Here is a 19,421-nt window from a genome sequence, read left to right as displayed (position 1 = left end):
CATCTCCAACATGGACTCCCTCTCTCATCTGATCCTCAAGCAGCCACCTCCCCTCGACCCAGAATGGCTCCAGCACGAAGAAGCAGCCAACCTCAGAGCGCCCAAGCAAACCTACGCCTCTCCTCTTGACCGCCAGCCCATCTACGCAGAAGAACGCCGCCGCACCACCGCAGATATGCTCGCGCCCTCGGGACCGCTTCACCACCTCGCCCGCATCTCCAAAGCCCACCTAACGGCCCCCTCAACGCTGGACGCCTTCCCGATCCCCATCCTCCGCTTCTCGAACCCGCAGAATGAGAACCCGGGCGTGGCGGTGGTCTACTTCCACGGCGGCGGGCTCTGCGTGGGCGAGGCGGACAGCGAGGAGCTCTCGTGCCGCTGGATCGTCGACGGCCTGCCCGCGGCGGAGGTGTACTCCGTCGGGTACCGGCTCATGCCCGGCGTCCCTGCTGCGACCTGCGTGCGCGACGCGGTGGATGCGTTCACGTACGTCAGGGCACTGGTCCCCGAGGCGAGGGTCGTTGTGGTCGGGAGCAGCAGCGGCGGACAGCTTGCCGCTGCGGTCTCACAGGTTGTGCCGCGGGGGAGTGTGCAGGGTGTGGTGCTGCGGTGCCCGGTCACCTCGGACGGGGGCACGTCGGTGGGGTTTGTGCCGGAGGGGTTGAGGGGGGCGTATACCACGGCCACGCCCGCGTTCGAGACGACGTTGTTGCCGGTGTTTAAGAGGAGTGTGCCGCGGGACGGGTTGGAGAGGTTGCCGTTGGAGGTTGGGGTCGAGGAATTGCGGGGGATGGGGATGCCAAGGGTCTGGGTGCAGGTTTGTAGTAACGATACGCTGTATGGGGATGGGGTTTGTTATGCGATGTTGATGAGGGAGGCGGGGGTCGAGGTTGAGGTTGAGGTTGTGGAGGGGTGGCCGCATACGTTTTGGGTGAAGGCGCCTGGGCTGGAGGGGGCGAGAAGGGCGGAGGAGGGGATGGTGAAGGGGGTGAAGTGGGTTTTGGGGGAGTGATGAGAAGTTCATAGTATTCTGAAGGTATTAATTGAGGATTCATTGAAAATTTACTACTATGCTGTTGCAATCGCTCGTGTGTGATGTGCGATGTGTGTCTGAGTCGTGGTTGTTGTGTCTGGATGTTGTGTGGGGCCAGTCAGGTTGACGTCGCCCGGGGCCGTCGACATGAATTATCGACCACAACCTATAGATATGCCATGAATAATTATCGAGCTGTATTTCAGACAACTTTGGAGTAGATTTCTTTTGTTTTAACACCAATAAAATGATGGTGTGGTTGTGGACGATTTTTCAAGTGTCTTTTTGATGTTATTCAATTGATAACATCTTGAAATTGCCTAGTCACCCAGCATTGTATCCAACGCTGCAACGCTTTCCAATACTTGCAATATTGTAGTCTATCACATTCGTTGCTACTCAAGTCTGAATGTGAAGTTAATCAGATTTATGTTCCTGTCGAAACATTAGTAAAGCCACCAGCCAGACAGACTTGCAGCAGTACAGGTGTCAGGCAGCTAGATAGCAGAGCAGCTCAACGCCGCACTACCATCGCCACTGAACTTCGTCTTCATAGGTCTGAAATCTTTTCAAATTCAATGTCCTAGATGCTCGTTGATGCAAACGAGGAAAGGCACGACAAGTCCCGTCTTACATAAATGCCGGCGTCTAAATCAGGCCGAGCCAGCCGTCAAGTCTGGCTTTTCCCGATGGCTCCTGATTGAACAACGCCAAAGTGATACAAATAGCCGTCATATGGCAGCAGTGATTGCTACACAGAGTGTTCTCTTTGCAGGCGTCAAGCTGTTCCCCCCTTTCCCCAAACCGTGGCTCTCCAGGCCTAGATCAGTGCGATGTCAGAAGATGCCTTCAAAGATCCACAGCACCAGTGAAGATGCCTCAAGCTGACGTAGGTAAGTAGCGTTATTGAGTAGTCTGCTTCGTCTGATGGGAGCCTGTAGGTCATCTTGAGACCAAAAGCTCCCATGACCTGCGTGCCAATTCGTTCCCTGAGGAGGACCACGGGAAAAGCATCGCCACTGAACAATTACGAGATAGCACAACAATCGCATCACCTCCATAAGAGACCCCAGGATTATTGACAACAAGGCGTTTTTGAGATTTAATCTTGAGCTTACTCATCATGTTGCGCAGATCTCTCATGGTCCCGTTCCCCGCAAAGATCACATACTTATACGGTCAGACGTCTCATTTCGGCGTGCGTGATCGCTTCCTCAATAGGAGCCAGTCTTGGAGAAGTCTGGCTCAGATTGTGATGATCAGCTGCAAGGTCATTGTGGGTTGTAACCCGATGCTCACAACCATGAAGCCCGCACGGGCAGAAAAACGTCAGGAAAAGTGCGGCGAGAATCATCCTGTTCCTTACAGAGTCCGTGGACTCGTAGACTCTGCCGACAGGTATCCTTCAGCATTGGTCAATGGGAACGGTGTGGAAGAGTGAGAGCCTAAGATTCACGAGTAGCTCCTGAGAAGGCTCGACTCCTTTGGAGACAGGTGGCGGCATTTCGGTCACTCCTATTGAATCATGCATCATTGCCGAAGTTAGTCAAGAAAGAGGGCAAGAGGAGTCAGGAATGGAGTGCAGTGAAGCAAGTCTAGCCGTCTCGATGTTCCACGAGGTGAACGATATCGGCGAGGAAGCATAACATGACTGAAGCGAGGATCCAAGCGAATATGAATAGGTGATGTTCAGCTATATCCCATGCAAATTGCTCACGATATCATGGCATCCCATTTCGCCCGCAGTGGGATCACATCCCACATGTCCTCCCCAATGGGACCAATGCTATGAGATAAGGTAGATAGCACTCATGAAACAACAATCATCATAGCTATAAGAGTTGGGGAATTTCCGTGCTTCGCCAGAAATCACCATCAAAGCAGCTCTAGTTAGGTCCCAGCTGGTGCGGTCACAAAGGGGTGCCTGCGGCTGCTGTGCTTCACCTCAACTCACAGCAGGCACAACCGGCAAGTGCTGAATCACAGCCGCTCCTTCCTCAACCAAGTGATCAAGTGCGCCTGCCCAGCTCTACAGAACTCAGCCGCGGTATTCAAAAAAGTAAACACTCACCCTCACATCCCACCCACCTTCCCTCCACCACAACAATCACCATCGGGTATTCCTCACAAACACCCACAAGCCCTTCACAAACGAAGCGAACAAACACCACACGAATACTCAGAAGCGCATCCACACTACAACCACCACGATGCCCGGCGACGCCCGCAAGAAGGGAGGCTCCTACTCCACCAATCCCAACACCGTCCGCACCCGGGCCTACCAGGCCTCGCAGACCCCGGAGCAGGCCGCCGCTCGCCGGGAGAAGTTCGCCGAGTACCGCTCCCTCCGCGACAACTGCCTGCGTGTCTACAAGTCCGACGACTTCAAGGCCGCCGTCACCCGCGACGCCCGCGTCGACATCCTCCGCAAGTCGTGCGAGCAGCTCATGGCCAACCGGTTCGTGCTCACCCGCCTCCTTCCCCCGTCTGTATCCCACAAGAAATAAAAACTGACACAGAATAGCGCCGCTGCCCATAAGGTCATGTGCGGCACCGACGTCGATGAGTACGTCAAGCGGTTCCACGACTCCCGCTGGCTCAAGCGCCAGAAGGCTAAAGCTGCCGGCGGCGCTGAGTCGGACAGCGACGACGACTCCGCTGCTTCCAACAGCGGCTCCCCCGTCCCCGCCGCGCAGCTCCAGCGCGACCTCGCCGAGCAGCAGCAGACCGTCGCGCAGCTCGTCCGCAACCAGGCCGCCATGACCACGCAGCTCAACAGCATCAGCGGCCAGGTGATGCACCTCACCGAGGTGGCTGTCCAGCAGCAGGCCCGCATGAATGACATGGAGGCCCAGTCCCAGCGCGACCGCGACGCTCTGCGCGCCGTCCTGCAGGTGCTTGCTGACACGGTTGGTTGAAGGGCATGATGATGATGGATGCTTTTGAACATGCGACTTGGGTTCAGGTTTTCTTATCTTGGTAGATGGGATTTGGCTTGGGTCTAGGTTGGATTTGGAGGGGAACGAAACGAGGTGTTTTTGGTATTTGCCAACGATACGTTTGAGATGGTTGGACGCTTCTATCGTAGACTTGAGGCTCGGATTGCTACGAATGCTAAAGTTCTCTCACACATTGAGGCCCTCGTGTCTGTCACGATTGATTGAAGTCAGTGTGTCTTTGTCAGTAACAAAAGCCCTTTGTGAGCCGGTCTTCATACCCAGAAACAAGGGGACAGACCACCGTCCTACCTTCCACGACTAAGAGCAAAGAACAGTCAATTCCCAGCAAAACAATGAAGGATGTCAGAATAAAGCCAGCCCGCCAAGTCCATGGCGCAGGGGTCGGTGCAACCACAACACCCCACATTCCTCAGCCCCCACCACCAGCCAGCCAGCCACATGTGCCCACCTGCAGGGTTTTTTCTCATGCAGCCGTTGTCCACGCACCAAATTTCCGCAACACCAACACACCAAAATGACATGACGAAAATTCCCTCATTCCCACCGAACATATGCCGCCCACCGACGGCAAGAGGCAAGCATCTCATTGGATGTTCCATCAGCGCCGATGGTTTAGTGGTAAAATTCTCCGTTGCCATCGAGCAGCGTCGGGGAGCCGGGGGTTCGATTCCCCCTCGGCGCAACTTTTTGGCTTGTCTGCGTGGGTTGGCTGGCGTGGACAGGATGAGCGTTGATTGATCTTTTTGTGTTGTGCGATGCTGGAAGGGCTTGTGCGTGTTAGTTAGACAGGGTCTTGGACATTGCTATGTTTATTTGAGCTAGAAGGGTGGCGGTGACCTCTTAGTTGATTGAGTCTTATTACTTCGGATGGCTTCGGCGGCTTCTGGAAGCATGCTGTCGAAGCTGGCTGATTCTCGCCGGAAATGGACTGGGGGCTTTACTACCTTTGGCATGTTAGGAGTTCTTGGAGTTCTTGCGAAAACAAATGTGACGCCGGATGACGGCGAGTCCATGGAAGGGTGCTGTCGGTCGCCCGGGTCTTGATGCCTTCCTCCAGGGGTTTCGCTTCATGGAGTATGGTCAATTCTCACCATGGGCTTTGCAGAAGGACCATGCCATGATTCGCACAATATCATATATGGGTTTGAAATCATTACTGATCTGTCCCTGTTTCTCCAAAGTGTGTCCTTTATGCAAAACCTCGGGACATAATTTCAGGTCTGATGACCTATGACAGTGCTTGGAAAGCTCAATTACATGTACCAAAGACCAAGGTTGAAGTAAATAATCAAATGCAGATTCTTGAGGTATCATAATGCTAAAACATGGCTCATAATCATCAACCCACCCGCACCTCACCTCCTCTCTTGGTGCTCCCCAAACGCCATCTCCTCGTCCGCCTCGCCCTTCTTCTCCACGCCCGCGGCGCCCCGTCTGCGCAGCATATCCTCGACCTCGCCGGGCACGACGCCGCTGTTTCTCTTGGCGATCTGGTCCTCCTCCTGCGCGACGTACTTGAGCGGGCGCTTCGACGAGGTGGCGTCCGGGTTGCGGAAGACGAGGACCTCGTGGTTCTCGGCGAAGAAGCGGTCGACGTCCTCGAGGGTGCGGTCGGCGGTCTCCGGGTAGAAGAGGTAGACGATGGGGACGAAGGAGAAGTTGAAGACGGTCCAGATGATGTAGAACTTCCAGCCGAGGGTGGAGATGCCCGGGGGCGTGATCTCGACAACCATGAAGTTGACGATCCAGTTTGTCGCCGTGCCGAGGGCCGCGCCCTTTGTGCGCATCGAGAGGGAGTTGATCTCGGTGGGGTACAGCCAGGGGACACCTTGGGACGGAGTTAGTATGGTGATTGGGGATGGAGGATGGGGGAGAGGACGAACCTTGCCAGCCGATGCCGAAGAAGACGTAGTAGAGGAAGAAGAAGGCGATGGAGGCCTTGGCCCATTGGCCTTGCGTTTCGGCGGAGAGGCTTCCGAGTTCGGTGTGGCGGATGCAGATTGTGATGACGAGGTAGCAGACAAATTGGCCGGCGGCGGCGTCTGTTTTGGTCAGCTTCGCTCACTGTTGTGATAAGAGGGGGGACGTACACATCATCATCTTCCTGCGACCCCATCTCTCAACGTTCGGGATGCCGATCAAGCTGAACAGGAAGTAGCTGACAGAGTTGCACGCAGCGAGGAGTCGGGCAGTCTTGTTGTCGAGACCGACGGACTGGATGAGGACGGTCGGGAGGTAGTAGCTCGTGACATTGATGCCGCCAAGCTTGAAGATGGTCAGCCTTAATACACGCATTGTGAAGAGTGTGTCTTACCTGTTGCATGGCTTGGGTGCCCATGCCGAGGATGATGCGACGGAGCGTTCCGGTGCCGGCAGTCTCGCCAGTCTTACCGCGGAGAAGATCGGACCAGGGGACGGTGTTCTCGCGCTCGTACTCGACAGCCCACTGGATATCCTTGGACTGTGTCTGTATGTAGGCGTCGTCGACAGGGCGGTCTTCCAGGTCTGCAAGAATTTGCTCTGCCTCAGCAACGCGACCCTTTGCGAGGAGCCAGCTGGGGATTGTTAGTCTGAAGACATGATCAATGTCTAAGTGTGAACTTACCGAGGAGACTCAGGAAGCCATGGGACGGTGCCGAAGAGGATAAAGATGAAGATGAACTGGAAGGCCAGGGGGAACCTCCACGTCACGGAGCCGGTGAGATACGAGAAGCCGAAGGTGACCCAGTTGCCTGCCTCGTCAGTATCAACCGCTCCTCAAGCAATCACACATCCAACTTACTCAAAGAAAACCCAAAGATGTTCATAATCATCTCAATGACAATCAACTTTCCGCGCCAGCTGGCCTTGCTCGTCTCGCCCTGCCACACCGGCGCCGTCGAGGTGTTGATGCCGTTGCCGATGCCGGCGATCACGCGGCCGGTCATCATGGTGGCGTAGTTGAAGGCCGCGATCTGGAGGATGGCGCCGATGGACATGATGGTGGTGCCGACGAGCACGGTGTTCTTGCGCCCGAGCCGCTCGCCGATCCATATGGTGGATATCGCGCCGAGGAAGCAGCCAATGTCGTAGATGGCCGTCACCGTGCTCTGGAGCTTGTCGTTGCCGACAATGCCCATCGTCTGCAGGAAGTCGTCGGTCACGATCACGCCGCCGAAGACGCCTTGGTCGTAGCTTTGTGGGGGGTGGCATGTTAGCTTTTTTCTTGCGTGTGATTGGACGGTGTTTGGGGGTGAGTGGCGGGGAGGAGGAGGGTTGGGGGTTTCAATGCGTACCCGAAGAGTGTCATGTCTGTTGCGCAGGCGACCGTCACCCAGAAGGTGAGCCAGCCGCCCTTGAGGCCGAAGTAACCCATGGTGACTGATGGGTTTGGTGATGAGTATGAGTGTCGAGAAGTACGAGCGGAAGGATGTAAGTAGACTCGATTTTCGGAAGATGGAGATGTGAGTCGATGGTGATTGCAAGGTGCCGAATATCGCAGGCCCTGAACAGACCGATACCTCCATCACGAGAAGGGAGGGCGGCGTTACACAGATCTATATAGCCAAGAGATCTTCGCGCATCAATCTACCTACCCGCTCGGAGCCATTCCGTATCCGCAGCCGCATTTGCAACGGCCGGCGTAAGCCCCGGACACGCCGCTCAATCTGTCGCACATTCTCGCCCATGATGGGGGTACAAGTGTGGATAACAGACGATGTCATCGTCATGGTGCGGCGGCGGTGATGGGGGTACGTAGCCGGCGTACGTGCGCCTGGTACCTTGCCTCGCTCCAGACCTGCCCGCTGGTTTTGGCGCTCATTAGGACGGGCCGAATCAGGTGTGGCCATGCTGGATCTGGGGTGCAGGTTGCCGGGTTCAGGGGAGTGGAGGACCGTGGTGACAGCGATTCGGCTTTGAATACCGGGCCCTTCTTTTCTTTCTTTCTTTTAATTCTTTTCTATCCATTTTACACCTTTCTGGAATACCGGTTTCTTCTTTTAGCGGTCTAGAGAGAGAAAACTCTTCCTAATAAGCTTCAGTGTATCGATCGACGTCCTGCCACTTGACCTCTCTGATGACGGTGATTGAACGGGTGCAGGGGTGCGAACCGTAGGGGGCAGTTGAGAGCAGGGGTGGGCGGGCTAGCACGCTGGCTGGAGTTAGCTGAAGTGTTAGGGCGGTGTTGTCACTAGGAGCGTTATGGTGTTCGGTCTGCTCCCCGCATACATGATCGCCACGACCCGGGCGGGAAACCAAGGCAAGGCGACGAGAGAAAGAGTCAGCAACAGCGAGAAAACAGAGCGACAAACGTCGTCAATTCCGTCGTGGGAATCCACTCTGGTGCCGGCTTCCTTGGTCGTGAATGGCGGAACTAGCGCGCGATGACGTCGTGTTGGCCCCGCCGCGGCTCTGAAACGGGTGCCGGGGCCATCGTTGTTGTCGAAGCTTAATCCAGGCCCCGCGATGGCGACTGGCCCTTTGTCCTTTGTCACATTCTGGCGTGGCGTTGGGGAGCACTTAGTCAGGCTGTCAGATACGTAGGTCGCCCACATCTTCGCATTGCTCCCGTGGGGGGAGACAACTGCGTCTGTCGGTGGGTAAACGGGGAAGGGACAAAAAACCACCAGGTCGGTCCGAATGGGCATCTAGAAGTTGATGCGGGGACTCCACGCTGCTGTCAGTCTGATGTCGTTCGGTTTTGGCCGACGTTTTGGAAAGGGGAGGAGGACCACAGGTGTTGTCATTGGTTTGCTGGAGTGCGGCTCTGTCGTGTAGGGGACATGGCTGCTCCTCGGTCGTTGGCTCGGAGAGTCTCCGGGGCCTCGGACGTTTGTTGAGCTCGTCATCCCGCAGCTCGTCAATTTGATTCGGATGAGGGATTCAACAACAGCACGATGAACGTCGAGGAGTCCGGCGGCTGACTGTGAACATGGACATGTTTCATTCAAAAGTGAAAGCGTCTAAAATTGTGAGCAGAGGAGAGTAATTATCCGAACCCGCAGCCCGCGCCGAACTCCTTGTCCCCGAAACAAAGTCTTCAAATGGGCCGCAAGCGGCGCCTCTCAGATTGACAGAAACTCCTCCACCGACTCCGCAGGTCCGGCGAAGCTCACGTACCCGTCCGGTCTGACGACTACCAGGCCCGCCCCCTTTTCGAAGCCGTAGCGCCTGTGAAGCACGCCGTCCCTGTCCCTAAATCCTCCCGTGCCGATCGTCTGGCCGCCAAACACCTTGACAATCCCGCGCTCCTTGTATCGCTTATCGGCGAGGATCTTCTCCTCCGCCTGCTTCACCTCCTCTTCGTCTCCAAGCATGCCAGAGAAGAGCAGAATGGTGTGCTCCCTGTTACTGGTCAACTCGAGCAGCCACTTGCCCTTCTCGCCCCTCTCATCCAGGAGCTCGCCATCCGGGGCTCTCCAGCCGCCCTTGACTGGGCCCTCGAAACCGGTCGCGGTGTGGACGATGGAGCTGTTGCGGTACTTGATACCCATCTGGGAGATGAAGGTGAATGCACGGAGACGGCGCGCCTTGTCGCCCCAGATGTACGGCACGATCCAGGGCATCAGCTTGTTGCGGATGTATGTGTAAATGAAGTTCTGCGATGCGACAGCATTGAACATCCGGTCGGTGCTATGCAACAGGCGCCTGCCGATCGGGTGTCTCTCCTCCTGGTACGTGTCCAGGAAGGAGTTGTCCTTCTCCCCGCGCAGGACGGCGCTCATCTTCCAGCCGAGGTTGATGGCGTCCTGGATACCGGTGTTCATACCCTGCCCTCCGGCGGGCGAGTGGATGTGCGCTGCGTCGCCGGCCACGAAGATGCGTCCGTCGCGGTAGTTGTTCACGCCTCGGCAGTTCCAGCGAAAATGCGTCAGCCAGATCGGGTCGGTGACCTCCCACGTGCCCCCGGCCAACTCCTCGATGAACTCCTTGATCTCCTGTACAGTCGGGTCGCCAGTGTATTTGCTGTATGTAGACCGCTCGCCGACAATGCGGACCACGCCGTCCTTCAGAGGGAAGATGACCATGATGCGTCCGCCAAGGTACATCGACACCCTCTCGGTATCATACGGGCCTCCAAGCTTGATGTCGGCAAGGATGAATGTCTGGGGGTACTGGGCACCTTCAAAGGTAAGGTCGGTGCTCTTGCGTACGGCGCTGTGCGCGCCGTCGCAGCCGACGATGTACTTGGCCTTGAGGACCTCCTTCTCGCTGCCCTTGACGAGCGTAACCGTAGTGGAGTCGGCGTCCTGCTGAATGTCTTCCGCCGTAATGCCCCGCTCAACCTTGCCGCCGTAGTCTTCGAGCTGCCGCGTCAGCGCCGCCTCGGTGTCGCCTTGGGGGATCCATATCGGCAGCGGGAATTGGGTGTCGTCGAAGCCGAGGTCGTCAAACGTGCCGGTGATGAGGTGCTTCTGGTTGCAGTGAATGTTGACGCCTGGGCCCTGGACGCCGTTTGCCAGCATTTCCTTGGCGACGGTGGGATGGCGGTTGAGGAGCTCTTGCGTGCGGCATTGCACGGCCAGGGCACGGGATTTGTCCGAGGGAGCTTCGAGTTTGTCGATGATGCGGAAGGGGATTTTTTGGACGGAGAGCTCGAGGGCGAGGGTCAGGCCCGTTGGACCTGCGCCGACGATGAGTACGTCTGTTGTCGACATGTCTACCCTGATGGCTGATTGTGTTATTTGGTGTTTTGCCTTCTCAATGGGCTAGTGAATGGTGATGGGCCACTTTCTCGAATGCGTTGGGGAATGAGAGGCAGCGCTGGACTTTAAATCCAGTCTCCTCGGACCAGCGCTCCATGCTGTCGTAACGAAGAGACTCGATACGCTTCAGAGTTTCCATGCCCGACATCAGCTGAACAAGCCCATCGGGGCCTCGCCATCACAAGCTCCGTGCTTACTTCGCGGGCGGGCAGGGATTGACGAAGATGGACGGGTAGCGCTGGGCTGCCACGCTGCTCCCGGCGGTCGGAGTAGCTTTCAGCGGGCGGGAGTGTAAGACGGCGCGGACAGGGATGGGCCGACGACGAGAGAATGGTAGGGCTGCCACGCTCACGCAAGGAACGCCTCAATGAGTTGTCGGGCTGCCAGCGAGCGCTGAAGGAAGGGCGCCGGGGCCAACTTGGGTGTGAGCGAAGGTGCGGCTGAAGGGCTCTGCATGGTTCCGGCGGCAGAAATGTTACTTTTGGGGATGAAGAAGCGTTCCGGGCCTTGTTCGTTGGCAAGTTAATGCATGTTGGTTGCTGAAGATTGGGGCTGGGTTGGGGGACTTGGAGCCGGAGGCGCGGTAGTCGGCGCCGGTGGCTGGTGTGGCGTATGTCACGTGGAAGGTCGGTGGTCGGCGCTAATGGATACCGACCTCCGATATATCCCGTCCTTTGTGTGTAAGACAACAAACATCATCTGGACTTTGGACGAACAATTCCCGGGGACTTTTACTCTGAATAATCAAGATTGCGTAGAAATCGGTAAGGCACGGGGAGTTTCATGACACGGGGAGGGATCGATAGAGAACCAAACTCGGATTAACAGTCTGATGAGAGGAGAGTTGAATTTATCTGACATGCGTAGTCGGCCTAGAGCACCTCCTCAGCCAAGACGGTCTCCTCACGAGGCTTGTTCTCCTCTGAATTCTCGTCAGGCTTGTTCGATTCGTCGGGCTTGCTCTCCTCGAGGCGCCTCTTCTCCTCAAGGCGCTTGTTCTCCAAGTACATGGAGTATTGGCTGACAGTACCCTTGGCATCCACTATCATATTAGCAGGTGGACTTCCACGATACGTATATGTTGGATTATCGACGAATGGGCCAAACGTGATAGCCAACCACCGATACAGGAAAAGAGGCGTGTAATGGCCGAGATTTTGGCCTTCCCATGACGGGGGGGATCCATCCAAAGAAAGGCGCGAGCCTGTTCATGCTGAATCGTATGAACGGATGAGGCTTCTTCGCAAAGAAGAGATAGGCCTTGTATGGATCCCGTCCTAAAGTTGTCACTTTGGATCTTCGGTATGATACCTGGACGATTCGTGGCTGTTCAAGTATGGTCTGGCCGTTTTTCAATGAAATAATCATGTTTGATGGGTGAAAATTGCCGTGGTTCACCTCGGCGAATTCTTCCGACATGAGTCCATCCATGAGCTTTTCCATGATGCTGAGACGAGTGTCTTCGTAAGCTGAGATGTAGGTCGGGGGGTCCTGTGGGTTGGACCAACTGGATCGGAAGCGATTCCGAAAGGGCCCGCTTGGCTGGAAAAGATCACTCAGACACCGCCCCTCAACATACTCTAAGGCCAGCGCAACCACATGCCGAACTTTTACCGCGTACTTAGGATCGGCGCAGGTGGCAGAAACGGCCCAGAATCCGTGGTATTGAGGAGCCAGGTGTGGGAAGCCTGTCAAGCCTGCTTTGAAGAGATGAGAGTAGGCGCCGACTTCGTTGCTCTGAGCAAAGCCCGCTCGGACAGTGACCTTGAAGCAGAACTCGGAAAGATCAACCTTCAGGGGCCAGAACAAAGGATCGTAAAGCTTCAAGAAGACAAGCTGTCCAAGCACAAGGGCTTTGTTCTCGTTACCATCAGAAGAGGCCGAGGCCGTCTGGACCACCTTGCACAAGACTTTCTGGGGCCCGGGGATGTATTGAGAACCATATCCACCATCAACCATGTCGAGGTCTCTAAATGCACCTGACTGCTTTTGTCATTTTGCTTTGTCTCGTCGAAGTCGAGGGGACCGTTGGACTCAGAGAAGACCAGTTGCGAACGTGAAAAACCTTTCTCCTCATCAGTCGGAGTCATTTGTTTCGACGTCAAATTTGGCGATTCCGGGTAAGAAGACGAGCCGAAGGGTGCAGGTGACTTATGCGGCGTAAGAATGAGGCGCTTGCCAGAGTGATACAGCCCTGCATGATCCTCGTAGACATCCGAATCATTGTCGAAAGCCATGATTTTGGGTAGTGTACCTAGTGAAGTTGCTTTCGCTTGATATTCCGTTTGGTTGACAGAGCTGCTTGGAAGATGAAAATAGTTAAAATTTACTGAGGAGTGAAAGGTGAGAACAGGAGATGGGCATTTCTGCATATAAGAGGTTCCAAAGAGGTAAAGTGGCAACAATCGAACAAGAAAGCTTATCTTAATCGTGACTGGACAGTCAAGGTTGGCCATTCAGGGTTTGAGCGCTGGCGATGTAGTGTTCCACAGAACTCAAAGCCTAGAGCGACGAAGACGAGGCTGAATGATAGTCTCAATCTCATTCCCCATCAATGTCACTGTTGTCTGCCATGTGACGCTGGCGACGACGACAGGCGACAACGATAGGCGACGATAATAGACGACGACAACAGACGACGACAATAGTAGTAATAATAATGGTAACAGTAGCAGTAACGATAAGGGCGACTTAACCGCAAACGATGGTAGCAAGGACAGGAAAAGTAGTCGCTGTAGCACAGGAAAATAGGGGGGCCAAATTTCCTATCGTTCGTTGCCTCTGAAATCCTGCCTGAAGGCTTTCTCTTAGTGTACAATCTGTTGTTGTGGCATGACCACCCATCACCTCCCACCGCCAGCCTGTCCCTTCTAATCACTCCTCAGTCTCTCAGTCGCAGCTTGATGAGCCTTGGCCAAGCCATTCAAGCAGATCACGGCGTTGATCTTCGCTGTTCTCGATATCTCGAGCGAGATCTGGTCGCCAACACCCGTGTGCCGTATCTCGCCTCTTTCCACGGAATCGCTCATCTGGTGAAAATGGTATTAGTATGACGCTCCGGTTGAAGATGGCGACGTGCTGAGGGTGATGCTTACAGCGTGCCTTGCGGCATCGGAATCTGATGCGCATACACTGGGCGCTTCTTGCCGCGGATTGATAGGAGATGACTACCCAAAGTCACCTTGTCCTGATCCGAACCATCAGTTTCAAGCGCCCGCGCGAATATGCCAGGGCCAGCCCGCACGCGCTCCAACTCTGACTGGTGCTTGTTGACCACCAAGGCAAGGATCACGGTCGCGATGTAATCTGTCAACACCACTCGGTCTGCACCAAACACCACGCCGTATGTCACACCTTGATGCAACATCTCCTCAAGTTCTGTTGGGAATCCAGTGAAGTCGGCAAGGCCAAGTTCAGAACGGACTTGAAAGTCTGATGTCGCACGAGCCTGCCAGTCTTCCGAACCCGGGACACCATGGTAGGCGATTGAGACGACGTCGTGGAACTCAGGTGGGATCGATGTCAGTTGCTCGTCAGGAAACAACAAACTCTCCATGACTTCGGCGGGGTGTTCGTTGAAGTAAGCCATCATTTTCGCGAATGCTCCGCTCAGTTCGTGGCGTACCTGACCGGTGGGAAGGTGGCCGGGGAACTTTAACTCAACGATCAAGTTGGATTCTTCGGTTTCTCCGTTGTCATACGTCAGCACACACTTGATCGTGAAGTCTGGAATCGAAATGATTCTCGTGGGCTCGTCCGGGGCCCGATCTGCGAACGTGACCATCGTCCACGTTTGGGCGGACCCATCCATCGTCAATGTCTGCCCATCGGTCTCATTGAAACCTGCCTGGAGAACGTGGCATTGGGGCCTGATCCGATCCCGGTCAACCGTTCGAGAGGCGTCTGCCTCTGATCTGTGAAACTTGGAGCTCGGATCTGGAGGCCACATTCGTAGCCCCTGTAATTCGCGGAATTCATGGGTCTCCATGAACTCTTTGGACTCGTCGAGGTACCATTCCTTGCTTTCCGAGTTCCACACCAGCGGAAGTGGGACGTGGTGTGACGACTGGCTCGCCTTATGCGGTTTTTCGGGTCCATCGCGGGACGGTATGGTCGGGAGGGAGAAGTTGTCTCTGACTGCTTGCACAAGGAAGGGGCATGCGTCGTCGGGGTTGATCGGCTGGGCGTGGGCGCAGGGGGGAAGCTGGCCACCTGCTGTTTCCGAATCAATATCCATCGGTCCTGACATTGCTTCCAGGCGACGCGGCGGTTCGAGGGTGTGAAAAGGTAGGCTGGACGCTGCCAAGTGGATGGATGAGTTAGGTCAAGAAAGTTGGTCGAGAGCTGCAAAATTGCCGATGTCTAAGAGTAAGGTTGTTGGACGGTGTCGGTTAGGTGAAGAAAGCGGGCTGAGAGCTCGATCAAAGTCGAAGATTTGTGAGAAGAGAGCTTGTTGAGAGCTTGAGAAAAGTCGAAGAAGTATGAGTGCTGTTGGGCGGTATGAAGAAAGTGGGGTGAGAGCTCGAGCAAAGTTGAAGACGTGTGCCCGGGTTTTTAAGACGGAAAGGCGAAAGGACACTGGAAGCAGAATGGGCCTCTCTGCCTCCTGCCTCTCTGCCTCTCTGCCTCTCGCAGGTGCTGCCTCCCTCCGCCTCTTCGCCTCTCTGCCTACTACCTAAGGTAGGTAGACTTTCGATGCTGATTATTTCCTCAGCGCAACCGCCTAAGCGTTGCCCTCGCTCCTGCCTGCCCTCGCTCCTGCCTGCCCTTCTACCATCTACAGCCCTCTCCAGCCCTCACGTCTACCTTACCTAAATGACCTCACATTAGCCTAAAGCTTGATGAGCCGATTTTTAGAATACCTCAGAGTACTGGCATGGAAACCTGCAAAGGGTCCACGCATGTTTAATCCGCGCCCTGCTAAGACGGTTGGGAAGCCTTCTAGCTTTGTTCCTTCCTCTATGCGTGTCAGGAGCTATGCTCGGGAAGACCATAGTTCTAGAAAGAACCCGCCAGGTGGCACTCCGAGAAGAAGACGGTCGTAGTATAGGTAGGGAAGTGAAGACGTACAAGCTAGATTGCGTTGGATTCATCATTTCGCACAACTACCCACCAAGAGGGGTCCAAGTGAAACACAAAAGTCAGTTGTTGTCAAAGGGAACGAAGAACATGGCGCTTCTGGATGGTCATCGAAGCGTAGGACAATCGTCTCTGTCGCAGTCCCAGTGGACTATTTCACCCTGGCAGCCTGGTCGACAGCTAGACTGATCCGGCCATCCAGGTGCCGATGCGCCAGCTGATTTGCAAGTGTCACCAGTGAGACAGGCAGCCTTCAATCTTATGCAGGCAGCCATCAGATTCTTCTAGTCTGGCGGTGGGTCGCAGATTCACCTCATCGAAGGTGACAAAGAATACCTCACGTTCCATTACTTGGTTTGCTTTTCTACCACGTTCTGGCTTGAAACGGTCCCAGGCAGATAGTCACCTCAGGCTACCTGATCAAGGGCTTTCAGTGACTCATATACTCACGAGGCCAGCATAAAAACTCAAATTTATCAAGTCCTTCCCTCGATTTTCTCCGACACGAAAAGCCCTACCCGATCCTTTCGGCGTTAGACACAGAAAATCTGTTTATTACCAACACCACACCCCATCATTTCGACCGATCTCGATCCTTGCTCAATCATAGGTGCTGTCCCAACTTTCAGCTTGTCAGTTCTGTTCCATCAGCTCACCTTAGCTTTGCAGGCACCCATCAGCGAGTCACGAGATTTTCATGTCCACAACTTGGCCCCTCGGCCTGTGTGTTTCGGTGCTATTTCGTACGTTTCTGACGTCTCAACTGTTTGCCAGACGTTTCCCCCCCCCCCCCCCCCCCCCCCCCCCCCCCCCCCCCCCCNCCCCCCCCCCCCCCCCCCCTTTGGCTCCTTTGCTGACCGTAGATTCCAGCCACGAATCCTCTAGCCATTGTCAAGCATGGCTTCCACCGAGGATGAATACATTCCTGGCGATCGCGATGCACTATACTCCCCGGGCCGTTCCTTGGTCCTCAATTCTCATCAGGCGCCCCCGCCGTACGGCCATATGTACCCGAATCCGCACAATCTACGACCCGCTGACATGGCGCTGAGCGACGACGAGAGCGTCCTCTCGAGAACCCGACAGGTGTTCAAAGAGACCAATCGACCACACGGCTTCAGCCAGATAGCGCAGATCGACCGATACGCCCAGCTTCATGTCACCATCATCAAGGCCATTCCAGGCAACCGCGGCCAAGGAGACTTTTCGGGCCCGGTGAATCTTTTGGGCAGGGTCACCAAAGCTTCTTCGAAACAGAACTTGAGTGTTGGCGATTTGACCTTCATCAAGGTCTTTGACCCTTTATTGTGGTGGAAGGACGTGGAGCTTCTGGACCGGTGTCTCAAGGTCACAACTCGGGCGGACATGGCCTTCTGTGACGAAGTCGGCGCATATTCCTTCTTGCAGCAAAAGGGTCTCACCGGGTTTCCGCATCTCGCGCCGGAACTTTTTGGAAGCTGGACGGCAGCGGTGACAAGCAGCAATCCCGAGTTTGAAGGTCAGACTCGGCATGTGGGAGTGCTTGCTTTGGAGTACATTGATGGCTACCAACTGGACAAGCTTTTTACCCCCATGGAGAGGCCTCGCGCATCTTCTGTTCAGTTTTACGAGGATACCGATACCCCTGTGTCCTTCAATACCGATGAGGCAACCCGGATGGATGTGATGGCAAAGCTTCTTGGGGGAAACATGCAACAAGAGTTCGCGGGCATCACCCATGGTGACATTCACCCGAGGAGTGTCATAGTCTCCATGCGCAACGGCAACACCATTCTCGACTCGCCACGGGTTGCCCTTGTCGGATGGCGGACATCAGTCGTCGACTCTATCGCCAGAGAGCCGCAGGCAGCCTTTGCTTACTACTCCAAGCCGCCGCATCCTTGGAGAAGATACAACATCGTCAGACTTCGCCCCTTTCTTGGTTGGATTTCTCGGGACTGGCAAGCTTCCGCACAGTACCCACGCCACTCCCCACAGCTGAACAGATGGATGTTCGATACCTTTGGCTCCTTGCACAACCCAGACAACCCGGACTTCCAGACTTGGGCAGAACAATGCATATTGGACAAGGCTTTCGGGGGCCTGACTGTCACTACCGACGCTGCCACTCCGTCGATCTAGCAGTTCGACAGAATCGACAAGACGTCGCGTGAGATATCACCCCGTCTCGTGAAAGACTATGGCCTGGAACGCACGCTGCGTGTCATGACGCGTGTCACGATTGCCGACTTCGAGAAAATAGCCATTCCCCCCCTCACAGACAAAATCGAGAAGTCTTTGTCCCGCTTCGAACTCGTGGACAGCAAAGCCCTTCGCAAGCGAGCCATCGCCCGCGGTCGTTTGATCATCCGCAAGCATGTGGAGAGGAAAGCACGCCATATTTTAGACAACTCATCACGGAGGATTTTACTGTCGCCTGAACTGGTCCGTCTCAACCTTGACGATGAGATCCTCCGAAGTGATGTCAGGCGCCAACTGGAAGCTCTCGTGTTGGTGTTCCGCGAGGATCCGAAAGCGGCCTTCCCGCCTGTCTTCGCGAACGAGGGCATGAAGGAATTGGAAGAAGCTGCACAGTCGGCCAAGCACTGGTTCCACGACATGGCTGTAGGGCATATCCACAAGACGCTATCCAAGGCTAAGAGATTCTCGGATCCCGGAGTGATCGTGGATGCTTCAAAGCTCGAAGAAGCTAGACTGAATGGCACATCTATCATCGAGGGTGCCGTTGAGGACGTCGTCAAGAACCGCTTGGAACAAGTCTTGCAATCAGGAGACCCATCTTTGGAGAATTTTCAGAAGAGACTCTCGGCAAGGTCCACGAAAATGCGGATACTTCGTCCCATTGAGATGGCCGTCCGCAGCACATTTCAAGCTGGCACTTCTGAGAAGGAGCCCCATCAGACTTCGGTGGAATCTGCATCAGAGTCGCACACTCTGTCTAGGGCTTTTGAGAACCTGGCCATCGACCCCGCTCAGGAGTCTTCAGTGGCTTCAGAGAACGTTGATCAAGGTGTTTCTCGCCGGTATGTTACTCGCCTTCGCATGAGGCTTATGTTGTGCAACAAGCTGACATCTAAATCAGGTCTAGTCAGGGATGAACCAATGCGATATCGGTTGGTTCACACAAGGCATCGGCAAGCGACCAGAAATTCTGCAACATGCGTGAAGAGATACGCCGACCATGTTTCGATTCGGATAGATTCCAGTTGTTGTGAAGGTTTTGGTAGTCGGGGATGAAGGCGGAAAGATTTCACGATGGTTGCATCATGTCAGAATAGTTGCTTCGTAGGTTGGGTCTGTATGCTTGCCAATTAGATTTCCTTGGGTTTTCACAAGGTCTCTACTGTTCCTGAGCTGGAAGCGACTACTGTTTCTGACAACTCGCCTGTCCACCCCTCATTTTGTCGTCGCCGCCACCTCTTCTGCTATCATCGTCGTCTCTATCCTCGTCTCTATCCTCGTCTTTGTTCTCGTCCCTGTCGCCGTTCCTGTCGCCGTCTCTGTCGTCGCCCTCTGTCGTCCTTGTCAAAGTTACCCGGCACACAGGAAATCTAGTCGTTCAAACACAGGAAGGCGATCTCGATAGCATTAGCATACCGGGAAGAGGCGCACTACAATTTACAGCCGCGCCTGACATCGTAGCTTGTTCTTCGGCGAAGTAAA

At 55.0% G+C, this 19,421-nt stretch overlaps 6 protein-coding genes across 6 annotated transcripts; 3 read left to right on the top strand and 3 right to left on the bottom strand.

The window, feature by feature from the left end:
* Nucleotides 1-10: 10 nt before the first annotated feature.
* Nucleotides 11-1,012, top strand: GCG54_00012366 (Lipase 2; the record flags this gene model as incomplete). The annotated part of the gene is made up of 1 exon (XM_045412244.1): nucleotides 11-1,012. One exon carries the CDS (start codon nucleotides 11-13, stop codon nucleotides 1,010-1,012), a length of 1,002 nt encoding a protein of 333 aa, XP_045261279.1.
* Nucleotides 1,013-3,243: 2,231 nt separating this feature from the next.
* On the top strand, nucleotides 3,244-3,951 carry GCG54_00012365 (uncharacterized protein; the record flags this gene model as incomplete). The annotated part of the gene is made up of 2 exons (XM_045412243.1): nucleotides 3,244-3,491; nucleotides 3,558-3,951. 2 exons carry the CDS (start codon nucleotides 3,244-3,246, stop codon nucleotides 3,949-3,951), a joined length of 642 nt encoding a protein of 213 aa, XP_045261278.1.
* Nucleotides 3,952-5,348: 1,397 nt separating this feature from the next.
* Nucleotides 5,349-7,348, bottom strand: GCG54_00012364 (Sugar transporter STL1; the record flags this gene model as incomplete). Its single annotated transcript, XM_045412242.1, has 7 exons — nucleotides 5,349-5,821; nucleotides 5,877-6,035; nucleotides 6,084-6,258; nucleotides 6,308-6,548; nucleotides 6,599-6,725; nucleotides 6,776-7,167; nucleotides 7,269-7,348. The coding sequence occupies 7 exons, from the start codon at nucleotides 7,346-7,348 to the stop codon at nucleotides 5,349-5,351; spliced, it is 1,647 nt and encodes a 548-aa protein (XP_045261277.1).
* Nucleotides 7,349-9,038: 1,690 nt separating this feature from the next.
* On the bottom strand, nucleotides 9,039-10,631 carry GCG54_00012363 (putative aromatic compound monooxygenase YhjG; the record flags this gene model as incomplete). Its single annotated transcript, XM_045412241.1, has 1 exon — nucleotides 9,039-10,631. One exon carries the CDS (start codon nucleotides 10,629-10,631, stop codon nucleotides 9,039-9,041), a length of 1,593 nt encoding a protein of 530 aa, XP_045261276.1.
* Nucleotides 10,632-11,551: 920 nt separating this feature from the next.
* Nucleotides 11,552-12,916, bottom strand: GCG54_00012362 (uncharacterized protein; the record flags this gene model as incomplete). The annotated part of the gene is made up of 3 exons (XM_045412240.1): nucleotides 11,552-11,710; nucleotides 12,078-12,658; nucleotides 12,745-12,916. 3 exons carry the CDS (start codon nucleotides 12,914-12,916, stop codon nucleotides 11,552-11,554), a joined length of 912 nt encoding a protein of 303 aa, XP_045261275.1.
* Nucleotides 12,917-16,655: 3,739 nt separating this feature from the next.
* GCG54_00012361 (uncharacterized protein) lies at nucleotides 16,656-17,879 on the top strand (the record flags this gene model as incomplete). Its single annotated transcript, XM_045412239.1, has 1 exon — nucleotides 16,656-17,879. The coding sequence occupies one exon, from the start codon at nucleotides 16,656-16,658 to the stop codon at nucleotides 17,877-17,879; it is 1,224 nt and encodes a 407-aa protein (XP_045261274.1).
* Between the last annotated feature and the right edge of the window lie 1,542 nt (nucleotides 17,880-19,421).

The sequence above is a fragment of the Colletotrichum gloeosporioides genome (assembly GCF_011800055.1).
Source record: "Colletotrichum gloeosporioides strain Lc1 chromosome Unknown consensus_65, whole genome shotgun sequence".
Classification (NCBI taxonomy): domain Eukaryota; kingdom Fungi; phylum Ascomycota; class Sordariomycetes; order Glomerellales; family Glomerellaceae; genus Colletotrichum; species Colletotrichum gloeosporioides.
This window is presented reverse-complemented; position numbering and strand designations above follow the sequence as displayed.